General features: G+C 42.3%; 1 protein-coding gene across 4 annotated transcripts in view; it reads right to left on the bottom strand.

The window, feature by feature from the left end:
- garnl3 (GTPase activating Rap/RanGAP domain like 3) overlaps positions 1-16,387 on the bottom strand; it is an 84,034-nt gene that overhangs the window by 20,600 nt on the left and 47,047 nt on the right. For all 4 annotated transcript variants that reach the window (XM_049020095.1, XM_049020097.1, XM_049020099.1 and 1 more), the window contains exons 4-17: positions 13,428-13,527; positions 9,949-10,067; positions 8,075-8,139; positions 7,452-7,515; positions 7,185-7,211; positions 5,464-5,539; positions 4,928-5,026; positions 4,724-4,827; positions 2,888-2,996; positions 2,672-2,717; positions 2,475-2,581; positions 2,187-2,302; positions 1,630-1,752; positions 815-889 (exon numbers count right to left, since the gene is read on the bottom strand). In XM_049020095.1, coding sequence (XP_048876052.1) covers positions 815-889; positions 1,630-1,752; positions 2,187-2,302; positions 2,475-2,581; positions 2,672-2,717; positions 2,888-2,996; positions 4,724-4,827; positions 4,928-5,026; positions 5,464-5,539; positions 7,185-7,211; positions 7,452-7,515; positions 8,075-8,139; positions 9,949-10,067; positions 13,428-13,527 — 1,230 coding nt within the window. The remainder of the gene's footprint in view (positions 1-814; positions 890-1,629; positions 1,753-2,186; positions 2,303-2,474; positions 2,582-2,671; positions 2,718-2,887; positions 2,997-4,723; positions 4,828-4,927; positions 5,027-5,463; positions 5,540-7,184; positions 7,212-7,451; positions 7,516-8,074; positions 8,140-9,948; positions 10,068-13,427; positions 13,528-16,387) is intronic.

Raw genomic sequence — 16,387 nt, 5'->3', positions numbered from 1 at the left:
AGTGAGAGAGATCGGCATACCCCTCAATGATGCTTCTGCTCCCATGTGAGCCAGTAGCACCGCAGAACACGTGCAGGGTGAGGGAGCCTGGCTGTGTTCTTAGATGTTTTTAAGAAAGTGATGCTTCCTCGCTCTTAAACATCACAGGAGCATTTCAAAGTTGCTCTACAAAGTCAATTAAAATCGGAACAGGCAGGCCTGCATCCCCGCTTCGGGCCCATTAACGGAGGATGATAAGTACGTCAATAAAAGCTTCAGCGGTAATTAGCCAATAAACAAATCGGAGAGATGCAACCTCTCACAAAACAAAGAGTGTCAAGGTTTAATTATGGGAACAAAAACATAGAATACGGTTCTAAATCAACTTAAAAATGTTAAATATATTATGGGAGAAGATGGTGAAAAGGTGGTTTCAAAGGGGCCTCCTGAGCAGGTGCACAAATGCATGACACAGTCAAAGAGGCCACAGGCATTGTTACAAGGTCTGTCTCTAAGTTTATGTAAGTTTACGTAAGTTTATGTAAAAGATGGAAATCATTATTATAACAAGCTTTTCTCTGATTTAACCTATAATCTGTGCGGATTTTTTTTTTTTACTGATCTTTGGTGCTACAGTTTTACCTGTTATTCATTGGAATAGAGCTGCATTTTTAGTCAGACGTTACTATGTAAATATATTTAGTATTTTTAAATATATATATTCAAATATATTTAAAAATACTAAATGCCAGACATCACCGGGACACATCCGTGCCCGCACTGGCACCCGGCACCAGCAGGTCGCTTAATGAACTCAGCAGTGAGGCCAGCTTACCTCCTTTCTGTACAACCCCGTGGTGACAAGACTAGTTGGGGCGTCTCCTCTCACGATGGTCTTCAGCTTCAGTGCCTGTCCAAAGAGCCACAGTGCTGGTGTCTAGTAACACAGTAATATTTCCTACTTCTAAAATATTCTGGCACAGCCTCACAATAAAATAAAACACTTAAGGCCATGTTTTTAGTAATTTGTAAACACATTCATAATGCATTATAATGCATTGATAAAGTATTATAAACATGGCTATAGATATCAAAAGCCATAACACATTATGGCTGCATGTATTTTGCATAATGAATGCTCTATGAAGCTCTCATCTATAATGCACTATAGATAGCTTTATAGCGCAGTACAGAGCAACCTTAATGCTTATACCAACCATTATAATGCATAAGTGTTACAAAAAGATCTTTACATGTTCCAGAAGCTTCTGAAATAGCTCCAATGGTGTATATCGCTTGCTGACATGTCATTCGTTCCGATTCCCCCACGTGTGCCACACCCCCTCGTTTACCTCACATGGAATCCTCTTGTTATCAGCTGGTTGTAGTTCTGTTTAATCAGTTTGGCGTATTTAAGTGTGTGTCAGTATATGTTTCGTGAGTCTGGTCATTAACATCGTGACGTCAGTCCTGCTTGATGCTCAGTGTTCTGGAATGTGTTCTCCCCAAATAAATCCCTGGACTCCTGTGCCTGCTTCCCCGCTCAGTGCCTGCACTTCATGACACTTGCCCTCAGTTCCTAAAAGGTGCATAGGGCTGAGTGAGTGAGATGAAGCACACACGCTCTCCTCTGCAGGCCATGCCGCTCACCTGCCCTATCCTGACAAATTCAGCCTGCCTCGCCTCTTCCTTCTTACGGGCGGACTTTGGTGACTCAGGCAGGACGTCACTGAATGACCGCCGGTTCAGCATGTTCTGGGGAGAGAAGGGAACCTGCAGGGGGGGAGAAGCAGAGATGGAAAAGGGTTCAGCATAGGCTCGCGGCAGCAAGAAACGGCACTGGGACAACATGGTTCTAGGAAAATCAGGAACCAGATCCTGCTGCCAGCAAGCACGGTCAAACACCCCTATAGTATCAAGTATACTTTTGAAAGGAGATTCTTCAGCCATAATTCAGCAAAGTTGAAGCCTGGATCTTTGTGTTGTCCTAAGCAATATCTCATAAACAATGTAACAAGATAAGACACATGCAGTGCAGCACTATCGATTGGCCCTTGTGACTGTGGCTGGTTACTGTAAACCACACAAACCGCAGGGCAGACACTGCAGGGCAGACACTCCAGGGCGAGCACTGCAGGGCAGACACTCCAGGGCGAGCACTGCAGGAAGGACTCAGGGGTTAGTCTGGCCATGAATCTGGCAAATACCTTGTAGAGGTCTGGCATGAGGTCCTGGTACAGCGATCGGATCAGCATGTCTAGCGTCCGCTGCCGCTTCTGTGCAAACGTCGGCGTCTCCAGGGTGGCCTTTTCCCCATTAATTACTGCGCAGAAGGAGACAGAGCCCACCGCCCAGGGCTGGTCGCTTGTTCTATAAGCACTTCCCTGCCTACAGATGTTCCGACACGCGACCCACACTTCCACGCACCCGACTTATTGATCTGCAAAAACAGAGGAACTCCCGCGGCTCTGGCGGAGCATGGCGTCATTACTTACATTTTACTAGCAAAAAGTCCCTGAATTCTTGGTGGTCTGTAAACACTGGCGGGGAGGGAAGGGGGGGCCCAAAAAGCGGCACACTCTCCTCTGAGAATATCTTCAACCTGTGACACGTCAGAGCAGAGGCACTCAGACCGAGTGCCGAATTGGTGCAGTGAGAGAGACAGGCGAAAGCGGCGGATTTAGCTACCTACCTGTAACTGTCATTCTGACTGTTATATCGAACTAAGGCAAAAATATCTACAGGCGGCATTAAGGGCAAACAGCACTATAAAGAGCCGAGAGTATCTTTAATACCAGGTGACCTAAGCCTGAGTAAAATGTTAATATTTCTACAGTAAATCACGTGAAAACGTGCAGCTCTGGGAGTGTGCGCTTGTCAGACGTAGCAGCATCTGCCTGAAGGATACGCGTGAAATGGGATCGGATCATGGACGGCTTGAACGATGTTGAAGCGTCGTCCCCTTCTTGGAACACGATCGTGACAATGTCGTTCCCGATATGTCTCTTCCGCTCCACCTGTGTCGGCGTGCACAAGCACAGGCACACAGACAGAGGCACACGAACAGGGATACAGGCACAGACACAGGGAGACAGGCATAGGGAGACAGGCACACAGACATAGGCACAGGGAGACAGGTACAGGGAGACAGGCACAGAGAGACAGGCACAGGGAGACAGGCATACAGACAGAGGCACACGAACAGGGACACAGGCACAGGGAGACAGGCACAGGCACAGAGTGACAGGCATAGGGATACAGGCACACAGACACAGGCACACGCACAGGGACACAGACACAGGGAGACAGGCACAGGGAGACAGGCACATGCACAGGGACACAGACACAGACACACAGACACAGGCACACAGACACAGGCACACAGAGACAGAGAGCAAGAAAATTACATATAAATCTGTGCAAAAGAAAGATAAAAATTACAGCACCAGAAAAAAGACATTCAAACAAATGCTAATGTAATATCTAAAGTAATTAACTGACTGTATTTTCTAACAGTACATGCAAACGTTTGATGGCATGGCAATATGTACAAAACACACAGCCATTTAAAACAGAAATATTTTTAAAGGGTATTAAACTAAACTCTCTGGGAAAAAAATAATTTCCAGTTCAAATGAAAGGGGCTGGAATGTCACCTTTGCTGTTCTTTGGCAGAGACATAGTCCGCCAACACAAATAATATGTAATTACAAAAGGGACGTTTTCAGTGAATGTTGAATTTCAATTATTACTGCATTAGGCAGCGATCCCATTGCTAGAACATAAATAAGATAAATTGTTATTCATAAGAAACAAACTTCTTGGCACTCCTTGAGATAACAAGCTGACTCTAGGTCTATTCTTCATTTTGTTTAAACAAATCAATATGAATTACAGTTCATATCCTGAAAAGGCAGGTTACAGGAAATTTAGATTCTTATTGACTTTATAAGCTTATTTTACACACTGCAGAGCTGTTTATACCCTACATGAGGTTGTCTCACCTTTATTTGTATGTTTACCTGGTTATTTATTAATTGCACATAATCGACTGGGAAATAAAAGGAGTCTGATTTGACAGTCCAACTCTGAGCAATGACTCCAAATGCGATTCCCGTATTGGCTGTTCTGTCTTGTTGAGGGTGTTTCTGAATTCATTGCTATGTGCATCAACCAACCAAGTACAAAGAGTCACAGTTACAAAATATTGGTCTGGATTTGTACTTTCTGGACCTGAACTATCCGTCTCTGATGCTAGTGGAGGCTGCACCGTATATCCATGCATTTAGGTTGGTTGGGGTCAAAGACACTCCTGTGATCAGAGGGATCTGCCATATGGCTGGATTAAGGCAGAGTGAAAAGTTGGAAACATCGAAAAAATGTTAAGAATACCAATAAAAGAGTGATTAATAAAAAATTAGTTCTTTGGCAGCGAATGGAGATCGGCCTTTTCAGGGCTGCATTGCACAACTTCTGTACTGCACAATGAAAGTATGCAATGGAATGAAATTCCATCTTATGTCAACAACTCAAATCAATGCGACTCAAAAGGCAATCCAATAAAGGTGTCACAGAGAACCTCGCGCCGTCCAAGTGAGCTTCAGTGTTCCACATAATCAGTGGAATCAGACTAGCAACAGTGACTCACACCGGTAACCATGACCACCAGGAGACAGGCTCCCTTGTAGCACAGAGTTTTGTTTTTGCCTGTGCAGCATAGAATTGTGGGTAATCACAAACTCACCTGTTGCTTGTTTTCCTTGGAGTATGGCAACATGGTGGACACGTGGAACATGAGCTCATGGCCCTGGTATACGGTGTAAATGGAGTGTATTCCTGTAGTGTCATCTATGAGTAGAACAAATGGGAAACACTGTGAAATGAAGACTCCATATGCGGATCGTTTCTGAATTTGACAGTTATGAGGCTGGGGGGTGCAGACTCTTACTTTTTGTGTCCAGGCCCCCTCTGTATCCCGCCCATCCTTGTAGTGAAATTGTGTCTCCAAGAAGGTTCAGGAACTTGTTAAAGTTTTCACTTCCGGTTTCTGCATCAAACGAAAATGCTTCTTATGAACTCTGTCCTCTACTGTGAATCAAAGCTTCCACTAAGGAACAGGTTTAACAATCCTACAGTAAAGGGGTTTTGTTACCAGTGAAGTTGGGAATTTCTATTACCATTACCATTACCATTCCCATTACTATGCAAGTACCAGTCACACAACTGCACACAGCTGTTTTGGTTTCTGTTTTAGCGATGCTGTTCACCTCATAGTAAAAGGATACAATGAGGCAATGAAGTAAAACTGTACACAGTGAATACTGCAGTGCTTAACATCTCAGTATTCTCTCAGATTTTGGACTTTTCAAAATAGCCTTCTTTTGCTTTGCTTGTCTAAAGTGGTCAAGAGACATATCTGACAATATGTAAATGTACTTAATAAGTTGACCGCTGGATGTAAAAAGCCATAAATATAGGACTTACCGTTGCTAAACATCTCATCATCTGTGAGCTGTCCGTCTTTGGCATACAGCACACCAAATTTGAAGTTTACAGATCCCTAGAAAAACAGTTTGCATCTATTTACACCTGTATTTGAAAAACATCTTTTTAACAAACAGAAAAGGGGGGGCAACACAATGGCAGTGCTTAGGCTTCTTTCAGATTACGCATTTGTCAGTAGGTAACCATCCATTTTCCTTAACCACTTATGCAGTACAAACTTCAGGCGAGTTTCTGGAGCGTCTGAAAAACCTCAGGGCAGCTGACACCCCAACAAAGTGCTATTTTATCAGGGCTCAGGAACACGACAGGCAGCTTGGACCATAAGAGGAAACCAAAGTGCGCAAAATTAATGTAAGCAAATGCAGGACAATCTCTACACATGGTACAGGAGTTGATCCAATGCCATAAAATCAGTTTCGTTCTATACTCTACTTTTCTGTGCTGTGCTGTGCTGTGTTGTGCTGAGCTGTGCTGTGTTGTGCTGAGCTGTGCTGTACTGTGCTGTGCTGTACTGTGTTGTGCTGAGCTGTGCTGTGACATCATCTCCCCTTGGCCTAATGTCACTGGGAACTTTTCAGACATTTCACTCAGATCACTGCGATCCATGACTGCTTATCCCAGTCACTGCGATCAAAACCACAGAAACACAATGCAAACTGAGAGGATGCTGAATATTAAGTTTCAAAAGTGCCTGCACCTTTAATGTTGTTACACAATTTGTAATTTCAATATAACATCCAAATGTCAACCAAACCAAGTAGTCGATAGGAGACCTAAATACCTCCTAAATAATTTATGCAGACTAAATTTAGAAATGTGAAAGGTTTCTGTGGTAAATCAGACCTAAGAGGAGCATTAAGGGTAACACTTTCTGTCAAACTCTCATCTATAATGCACAACAGATAACATCAGAATGACCCAGCAGTACGGTGTGAATGGAGTGTATAAGAGTTAAGGATGCTTTGCACTGCAATACATTTTGAAAATTTCAGTTGTTTTTGGGTGTTTCATTGTGACAAATGCATACTTATATTAATAATGCTATGTAATAATACTTCAAAAGCCTTGTATCAAAGCTTTTGTAAATGAGTAAAATATTGCAAATTACACAAAATGCAAGAACAGAAATGATAAAGATGTTATTTTTCCTGTGTTCTTCGTGTTTCTCTCTTTTGCAGGGTGGAGACCTCAAGCAGGCATAGGCGGTGACTCTTAATTGCCCAATCGGGCCTCTAGGGGGCATTAGCGGCTGCTGGCCTGCTCTGTGTGTGTCATCTCCTGACCAGCACCTTTTGGATAGTTTAGCAACTACTCATTTTTCAATACTTTTCCTTTAACATTCCATTCCTACTGATGTCTTGCTTATGTTGAAATTTCACTTTATTTTTCAAAAAACCTTATTAGTTGAGTCGTATCCACCCATGGTCTCCATTTAGATGTTGTAATACCCAGAGCCAGGGTTCCCCGATTTCGGTACTGGAGAGCCAGTCTGTGACACAGTTTGCAGATTTCCCGGCTCAGACACACCCACTAAACCTGGTTATTAGCTAGTGAGCTGAATAAGGTGAGTTCGAGCAGGGAAATCTGTAAACTGTGTTGCAGATCAGCCCTCCAGGACTGGGATTGGGGAACCCTGATGCAGGCTATTAAATACCATAAGCAAATATAAATTTGGACTTTAAGATATCAGGAAATGTTACCTCTTGTTCCTCCAGCACCAGCAGGTCCTGCCGAGAAATCGCATCATCATCACCACATTGTTACAAACAGTTTGTTCCGGTTACATTTCGGTGGTTTTTTCCTCTTTAATGGCTGCATCTGTTACTTATACATTTGCTACAGCCACTGCCATACAGAGTTATTCCCCATCAATTTGCATGTGACCAGTAAGAACCATGTTTGAATACAGGAATGCAGTGACTCCTCAACATTAGACAGACAAACGTGGTGTTGGGCCTGACTCTCACCTTCTGGATCTCTGGGTTGAGTATTTCCCTGGGGGCCTTCTCAAACCTGTCAAGATTCATGGCACTTTGAAGGGAAACAGGAGAATCAGAGTGAGAGTCAGAGCAGACATTCACAGAATACCGAGGCAGAGGATCTGGCTGGTGAGTCAGGAATGGCCTTCGCTGCTGCCCGTGGGTGACTGTGACCTCACTGAAGTGTTTGTGTGAATGGATACTTGAACCCGATTAATTTTTAAAGAACAGGAGGTCAAACGTACGTTACTCTCCAGTTAGCTAGAAATTGCTGGAAATTTAATTTCCTATAAAACATACTTAAAATCCGATTAGTATGACATGGGTGAGAACAGACAAGAGTTTCAGGAGTCAACATGAGATGATGTTGAGGCAGACATTAAACTACAAGTATATTACATTAATGAAACTAGATTGTCTGCATGACAACAGTGTTTTCCCCTGACCCCTCTTCACCCCCCCCCCCCCCAGTCTTCATACTTCATAATGCTTCATTCCGTCATACTGTCCATGTAGCATACCGCAGTGTATGTTGTTTTGTACAATCAATTACCAATATAATATGTAAAATACTAACTCTTCTAAGCAAAACTGAAAAATATTACACTTACCTTAAAATGGACTTGACGGATAGTGTTTTTGTGGGGCTGTAAGGAAGAGAGATCTTGAGCGTTCCCTGTGGAAGACGGATATACAGAATCTACATTTAGGAACATTCCTTCTCTCATGTCATTGAAGAATCACCCAGGATTTTTGATTCCCAGATAGCCCACAAAATTCCGTTTTGACTGTACCACACAGTGACAGTAAATTATGAGACGTGGACTCAAATGTAAATTTTAGTAGCAGGCCACTGTTCAACCAGAACATGGGCATTATGAGAAATAATGCTTTTGGTTATCTTTGGTTATCTTTTCTTTCTTCCTTTTACCCAACAACACCATTGAGATGCACATACTATCTCTTTTGCTCTTCCTGAGTGTTAAAATTTAGCTTCCTCTGCTGCCCCCAGGAAGACCAGCTCCCTCTTTCAGTCTGGTTCTTCCCAAGTTTTCTTCCTTCCTGCTACTGTTGCCTCTAAGCCCACTGGGGGTTTTGAGTGGGACAAATGGAAAGAACTTTGATACGATATAATGTTGTGTAAATGCGCTATACAAATAAAATTGAATTGAATTAAAACATTGTCAAGAAATAGTTAGAGAGAACAGTGTCAGGCATGAGAATGCATGTAAACTGTTTAAGTTCATTATTTTTAATTTTAAAAGTCCCCCAGGATTTCCTTTAGTAATATGTCTTGTGCCATAAACACTGCTGCATAATAACCGTGAAGCGTTGCTTCAGCAATGATAAGCCAGGCGCCACTATTCACACGGTGGGGATACAATACAGCTACAACAACTAGGGAACTCCACCTGAGTGTGGTCATGTGATACAGCAGAGTAGCAGCACTTGGGGGATCCATCTTGATCACCATCACTGCATGGCTTTTGCAAGATACCATTTCCTTTTAAATAAGACAATGTGCTTCTCATTTATGAGGCTTAAAAATTCAAAAATTTAAAGGTGACTGGAAATTTTATAGTATAAAAATAAAATGTGTGCATTTCGGGTTCCCTGGATTTATTACTTCTACAAAAAAGTGCGAGGGATTGCAGTCATGCAGAATTTGGCACATTCCCGTCCTCCGTCCTTGTTTGTTTATCGCACGTACAGCTGTGCTTTCGATGTTTGCTTCATCCTCCTTTTTACATCCATGGTACTGGCAGGGTTTCCATACCAGAAATAGAGGGGGAGCGGAGCATCTCTCTCTCTCTCTCTCTCTCTCTCATTTCATCTTTCTCTGGGCATCCTCCATAATTATTTAGCGTGAAATGGCAGAAGGGAGAATTAAAGAGGAACTGAAAAACATGAACACCCACTGCAGAGTGGGATTTATCTGGGGATAAATCCCACAGAGCTATACGCACGTGTGTGTGTGTGTGTGTGTGTGAGTCACACAACTCGATATATTAATATATGCATAAAAAGGATGCCTAGCCTGTGTGTCAGCACTTTTGCTGGGAGCCCCTTTGCTGGCGTACGCTGCTGAACAGGCACCAACGCGGTGCAGTAATTGCAGCTGTGAGAAAACAGCCCTCGCAGCCGCCATGCACACTGGATCACGACACACAATGCTACTGACTTGGGAGGACACGCCGTATGTATCTATCTTAAGGTCTCACTCTGGCTTTGTGCCCTTGTGGAGCACAACATACTGACTAATTTCTGATCAGTGTAAATCCAGCTCTTCATTCAGCAAGCGTTTTACAATGAGTGGACACATTACAAAAACATTTTTACAGAAACATAATAAACTTCTAATTGCTAAATGATGTTTATTGACATAGGCTTAGACAATGGCTGCTGATGGTCTTTGCAGTCTCGTTAAAGGTAAAACTGCATTTCTCGGTCAGTCTCTCACGTTCACCTGACTGAAGTTGCTCACCGTTTTCCTCCACAAGATGGCCCGGTACTGGGGCACGCGCTGGTTGTTCTGATCCGACAGAACCACTGACAGATAAAAAGGGTTCTTTTCAGCATCTGTTCCAACGTAGTTCTGGTGTACTGAGTAATGGGGAACAAACAACAGCGACAGAACAATATGAACAACAATAAAGCTTCAGCTTGTTTGCAGGAGTGTGTGAAGGCAGAAGCTCTCCGTCATTGTTGTGCTGTGGGCCAAAAACTGTAGGAATAAATTTTGAAAGAAAAATAGAGGAAATTTCAATAAATTGGCTCGACCCTTTCTGTGCAAGGAAAGGCGAACTTTTGAGAAAATACTTTGCACAAACAACTATCACTGTTGCCAAACTCAACCACAGTCTAGGATCTGACGACATTTTTAAAGAACTGGGGCTGAAATTCGGTATTCCTCAGCTCAGTTGGCAAGGCAACATATTCATCCTGAAAGAAAGGACACCCAAATCCAATTAAAATCAAGAGTGTGTGTTCTTGGTCTCCACATAAAAGGTATTCATCCTGATTTTATCAATTAACTGGACAAAATGTGCCCTCCTGTCCCTTCTGTGCTCTTGGAGAACAACAGTGCAGCTGGACGATAATGCATTTTTAATGACCATCATTAAGCTCTGTGCCAACTGACTATTGCCATGTTGACAAGATTATTGTAAGAGGAGATCCTCATATTTTAATTGTGTTAGATTGGAGTGGTAGGTCTGCCTAGTCTCACACTCTACTATGGATATTAAACCTGAATGTAATTCAACATCGTGACTCACCAGCAAGGGCTCTAAGCATATTTTAAAACATTTCCAAAAAGAATATATCATAATATTGTTTGACAATTCCTTTCTGTATGCAGCTGTAGCCAGTGTGGCAGCATTGCGTTGTGGGATGTCTGAGCAGTGTGCAGTGAGCGATTTTGGTATATCTTATGCAAATCAGGTGTTCTAACCATTTGGTTTCACTAAAATGTTGCAAATAAAAAAAGCAAGTTACTTTTTGAAATGTGTGTTTATAGTTTATATCTGCTGAAAACCTAAAACTTGTATTGCGACCTATGCTTTGAAGGGAACTAGCATAAGTGAAAGATTCTACGAAGACCCAGAGAATATAAAACAAAACGTTAGGAAACAAAAATTGCTGTCTGAGCCACGTTTCATGAGCCACCCTTTCCTGGGCTGTACAGATCGTCTTCACAGACGTTAACACAATATGATTTCTCAGGTGTAATCATGTTGCCATATAAGTGTAATTTGTGTGACTGTATGTGTTGCGGCACCAAAAGGCCTAAATGCTTTGAATTTTACCTCTGTTAAGCATTTAACAATCCAATTGACTCCATTGTCTGATTTAATAAACATTATATTATCCCTTTCTCTAGAGAAACTAAATGTGTTCAGACAATTCTATAGTTAAACCAGCTAAAGAATTGTGATTAGGCTGGGGAGTAAAGGCTTAGGGTTTGAGAGTAAGGGGAGACAAGCTTTCTAAAGTCATTTTTTCTTAAATCCTCACTAAAAATTATTCAGATTTTTGCTTTCTTCCAACTAGACCATTTCATAAATGCATATCAATGCAAAGAACCACATGCAGACTTAAAAATAGCCAGTGTCTTGGCAATCAGAGAAAACTAGAATTGAGGACAGAATCACCAGTTAATTTGCTTTCTCTGGATGTCGTCTCCTGGCTACAGTTGACCAACAGCACAGCAAACAAAGAAGCTCCAGGCCCATGTACGCAGCATCGCTGAGAAATGCTTGTGTTATTGTTCTGCTGCAGTGATAAACATACCTGTCACAACAGCAATCAGTTTATACTTCAGGTAATAGAGACATTGCTGCTGTGGTCGTTGTAAGGCTACACTGCACAATTTGGTCTGGCCATCACTACTGAAAGATGCATTTATACATTATCCATACTGGTGCTTTCTACAGTATATATCTGTTGCATAGTTAATCTTCAATGCTCGTGGGAGTTTAGCTTACACAAAAATGTTCTGAGGGCAGAATGAAAAATGATTGGTTTAGAGAGTTTACCAATCAGATAGAAGAGGAGGTGGGACCAAACAATCAGACTTCTTGGTCCCACCTCCTTTAGTGGCTTGGACTCACCTCCTCTATAATCTGATTGGTCATCTCTCTGAACCAATCATTTTTCCTTCTGCCCTCAACATTTTTGTGTACGTAAAACTCCCAAGAACATATTCAATGCAGTAGGTGGCCGTCAAATAAATAATAGTTAGCTAAAGCTTTGATTGTGCTGGGGACAACAATGTTTTTTAATCAAATACGTTCAGATACATAAAACCAAAGGCATCACAATTATGACATCAATCACTGCCACTATATGGTACAAACTTGGATTCTAACAGTATATTATAAACAACAACAATAATAAAAATTCATACACATGTGTAAATGAGGCTACTGTTCACATTACTGTTTCAGCCTAGATTTAGTAAACCAAAGGCAATTAAAATCTGTGCTGGTGTTGCTAGTTGCTGCAAGAATTAAGTGCATGTGAGTCCTCCCCTGAAATATTAAAGCTGCAGACTTTGTGATGAATAGCAGGGCATTTTTAACTGACAGTTCCTGGCAGTTCCAGTAGCAATGCGTTTACTGCTCTTGTGAATGGTGGCAATAATTTATATTGTTGGACAACCATGGAACGACACTGATGCTGCCACAGATGTCAGTCTGCAAAATATAAAACAACCTTAACTGGTGCCAAATTATCCAGCCGGATCCATCGGATGGATATGGTCAATAATAATGTGTGCGATACAGTATAGGTTCCAGGGCTGCAGAAAATAAGGCCAGCTGTCCACATGCACATACATGCGTAAAACCACTTAAAGGAATTCATGCTTGTTCTGGTCCTACGGTTATTACCGCCTCAGAGAGCTACCTTTAGCGTGACCTCCAGAAAAAAAGCCCACATGCCATCCATCCATTTTCCAAACCACTTATCCTACTGGGTCGCGGGGAGCCCACATACCTTTTGGACTTATTTATTTTTCTTTAATGGGTTATTGTCATGCCCGGCTCGTCCGCTCCTCCTGTGTGCCACGCCCCCTGCTTACCCACGTGTGTTTCCCGGATCGTACCCAGCTGTGTCCGTTTGCTTTCAATCAGTCTTGTGTATTTAAATCCTGGTCTCCCCAGTTTTCCTTGTCTGTCATTGATGTTTGTTTGCGTGAGATCCCCGGTCTTGTTATTAAATCCCTGGTTTACCCCGACTTCTGCCTGTCCGCCTGCTTCCTGCCCATTCGCCTCGCACGATCGCCGCTCTGCCCGCGATCGCTGCCGATCTTCCGTGACAGGTTATAAAATTAACTTGTTCAAGAATGGGTCAAACGAATAGTTTCTCTTAACAGACATATAACATATAAAAAAACTTTCTATACATTTATAATGAATACATGGAAAATAAATAACAGTATAGGAGGTTGGACAAACTCACCTTTCCCTAAGAAATACTTGAAGAACCATCTGGTGTGGTATTCTGGGTTCTCCAGGTGGACGTCTGTTCTTCTCCATGTTCCTGGGGTATAGTCTGTGATCTACAATCACAAACAGTACATAAAATGCTCCACATGTGACCTTTAAAGATGCAAACATACGTGCCGAATAAATAACAAATTGTTTAAATAATTGCAAAATTTAAAATTGTGCCGGAATTTCCAAATTTCGTGGCAGCGCGTAAGTTAGTTCCTAACTCTGATGTTTGTTTTTCATAGGAGCTGATGTTTGGGGGGAGGAGAGGGAGGTAGATGCGCATACATACATATTCCTGATACAGTAACACCGGCTCGTTTGCTAGCGGACTGCAGGAGGCTGAGTAGAACATAACAAACCTTTTGGAAGAGACTATGCAGAGTGGCAGGCCTGAGCTTCACACAATTCAGTCCTATTTTGAAGGACCAGTTATCTCAGCTCTCCACATTGCTATGAAAATTCAGGCTGTTTTTTCCCCTAAAGTGGACCTTCCCCAGCACAGAAAAGGTACACACTGTCATAATGGAGATTCTTACGTTCCAAAGACATGCTGATCATTTTATAATATATATGATACATATAACATGTAATTCGATAAGGAGAAAGTATACATCTGTAAATAAACAAAGCCTATCTGAAAATAAACCCCCAACATCTTGACACTTTCTGTGGAAATCAGTATCTGCTCAATTTTTCCAGCACAGTAGATGATCAGGTGCTTCTTAGTTCTCTGAACATATACAATGTTTTGAAGTTTATGTGTTACTTACTCAAACATTCATTCTTCTGAAGTTTATTCAAATCCCCTGGTAAGTAACACCACTTCTGCATTGATTGTAAACTTGGCTCTGAACATGATTGATTTTGGATTCAGTCCAACCTTAACAGATGATCACAGCATTTAATACTCTTTTCCTCCAAAAAGGTAGCTTGGTCTTGCTGCATAGTTGACATTATAATCAAAACTACACATTTTCACATATTTTTACCCTGTTTAAGGTATATGTTTCACAGATGCAATTCAGATTACGTGCCTTTTATTTGGGTACAAATGAGTCTCGACCTGGCCACCAGAGGGAGCCGAGGGACAACTTCATATTTTCAAGCACTAGTTCACCTACTTACTAATTAATTGCCTAATTAGCAGACAGTCCCTATATCTGTGTTGAGATAGGGCCCCTATTTAAATTTCACCCCACGGCACTTTCCGGTTACCTGTTTTGAATGCCGCTGTTGTGGTTGAATGCTTTTTCGTGTTTCCTCATCAATAAAGGATCTGCTTTTTGGACATGATTTAGTTGTGCATTGCTCCGGAGTGAGAAAAGTGAATTAAAATTTGATGCTTATCCCAGTTTCATCAAAACTTTCACAGAGAGGGCTACAACTCTTCAACTGTGTACCCAACTTACACTGAGAGCAGACAGACTTCCAGGGTCCGTGTGACAATATGAATCCAGCAAGAGCATCTTCATGTGCTGGATCGACACTCAAAGGAACATGCTGGGAAGTCCTCAAGAGCATCTGCAGGAGCTCCTGAACATTGTTAAGCAATTGGCTGAGTCAGCTCATCATGTCTATTCTTGTTTTGATTTGGAAAGTCAATTATGCTCAACTGATACTCCATCTGGACCAAGGTGATCTGAACTCACCCTATTCCCAGCTCATTAAGAACCTCGGGTCCTGGACCTCCAGATTCATCGGACCATAGAGGATCCTTCAGGCAAACCGTTTACCACTTTTCCTATTTCCTATTAACCCCTCTGCAATCTCCCTCGGATGTGGTGGTCCTATTTATACAGCGAGAAGAGTAGATTCCTATCACAGTGACTGGGGCACTCAATACTTAGTTAACTGGAAGGGTTATAGCACTGAGGAGTGGTGTCCAATTTCTGATATATCCTGGATCTAGTACCTCAACTATCACCATCCTGACTGTCCCGGACCATCAGGGGACGGTCCCAGAAAAGGGTGTGATATCCCAACCTGACCACCAGTGGAAACCAGGAGACATCTTCTTGCTCCAGCTAATCTATTTACAGTACTTGCTGAATTAGGAGAATACCTACACCAGTGCTTCATCAGATTCTCCATTTAAGTTACACCTATGAATGATGCACATCTTGCTCAGTATTGGAGGTTACCTGCAAGTTCTCTTTTGGAAGTGAAAATTTAGTTTATCCTCTGTGATTTTGGATCTATTTCCACGTTCCACAAAAGGTGAATTTCTGCCTGGTGACCTTCTGCCACTTGAAGGCCATGTAGCTCTTCTCAGAATGATTCCTACTTTAATAAATGCATATCTACAATATATCACCTCAATTAGTTGTTCAGACACAGGCCAGTGGGCTTCCTTAGAGGAGGACTTCTGCATGTGTCCTGACACCTGGCTTGTAGCATCTGGTTTCTATGCACCACACTACAGTCATCAATGCAGTCATCGTAACCATTTTTACACAGTTAAGCTTTATCACAAGTCGCAACGAGAACGAAAGGTAGGAGGCCCAGAATCTGATGGAGACTCTCAATAGAGACGCAGCTTCATGGGCTCACAGAGCGCGTGTACAATGGCATGCAGCGCTTCACTGTGGCTGAAATCCACTGTTTTCTCTCCGCCTATTATGTCTCATTCTGCCGCAGGCTTGCAATTCAGTCCCTGCCATTAAAGGCCATAAAGGCAGGATTCGGAAGAAGTCAGAGGAATGCACTGTCTTTCATCAGTCGTTTGCCCTTTCGACAAGATTGACGGGCAATTTTCCATCCGCAACCACCAGCACACCGAAGGAAGATCTTTTAGGGGAAAAAAACACACAAGATGATTGAGTATTACGGTTTCTTTTGTGGTAGAACGATGGCTTGCCTTGCATAGTCTGCATTTTCTTTTCAGTCTTCAGTTTTCCTATGACACCAGAGAAAGACCACACTTCT

This window comes from Brienomyrus brachyistius, chromosome 7 (assembly GCF_023856365.1).
Source record: "Brienomyrus brachyistius isolate T26 chromosome 7, BBRACH_0.4, whole genome shotgun sequence".
Taxonomy (NCBI): Eukaryota; Metazoa; Chordata; class Actinopteri; order Osteoglossiformes; family Mormyridae; genus Brienomyrus; species Brienomyrus brachyistius.
Note: the sequence above shows the minus strand (reverse complement) of the source record. Positions and strands in the feature narration are given on the sequence as shown.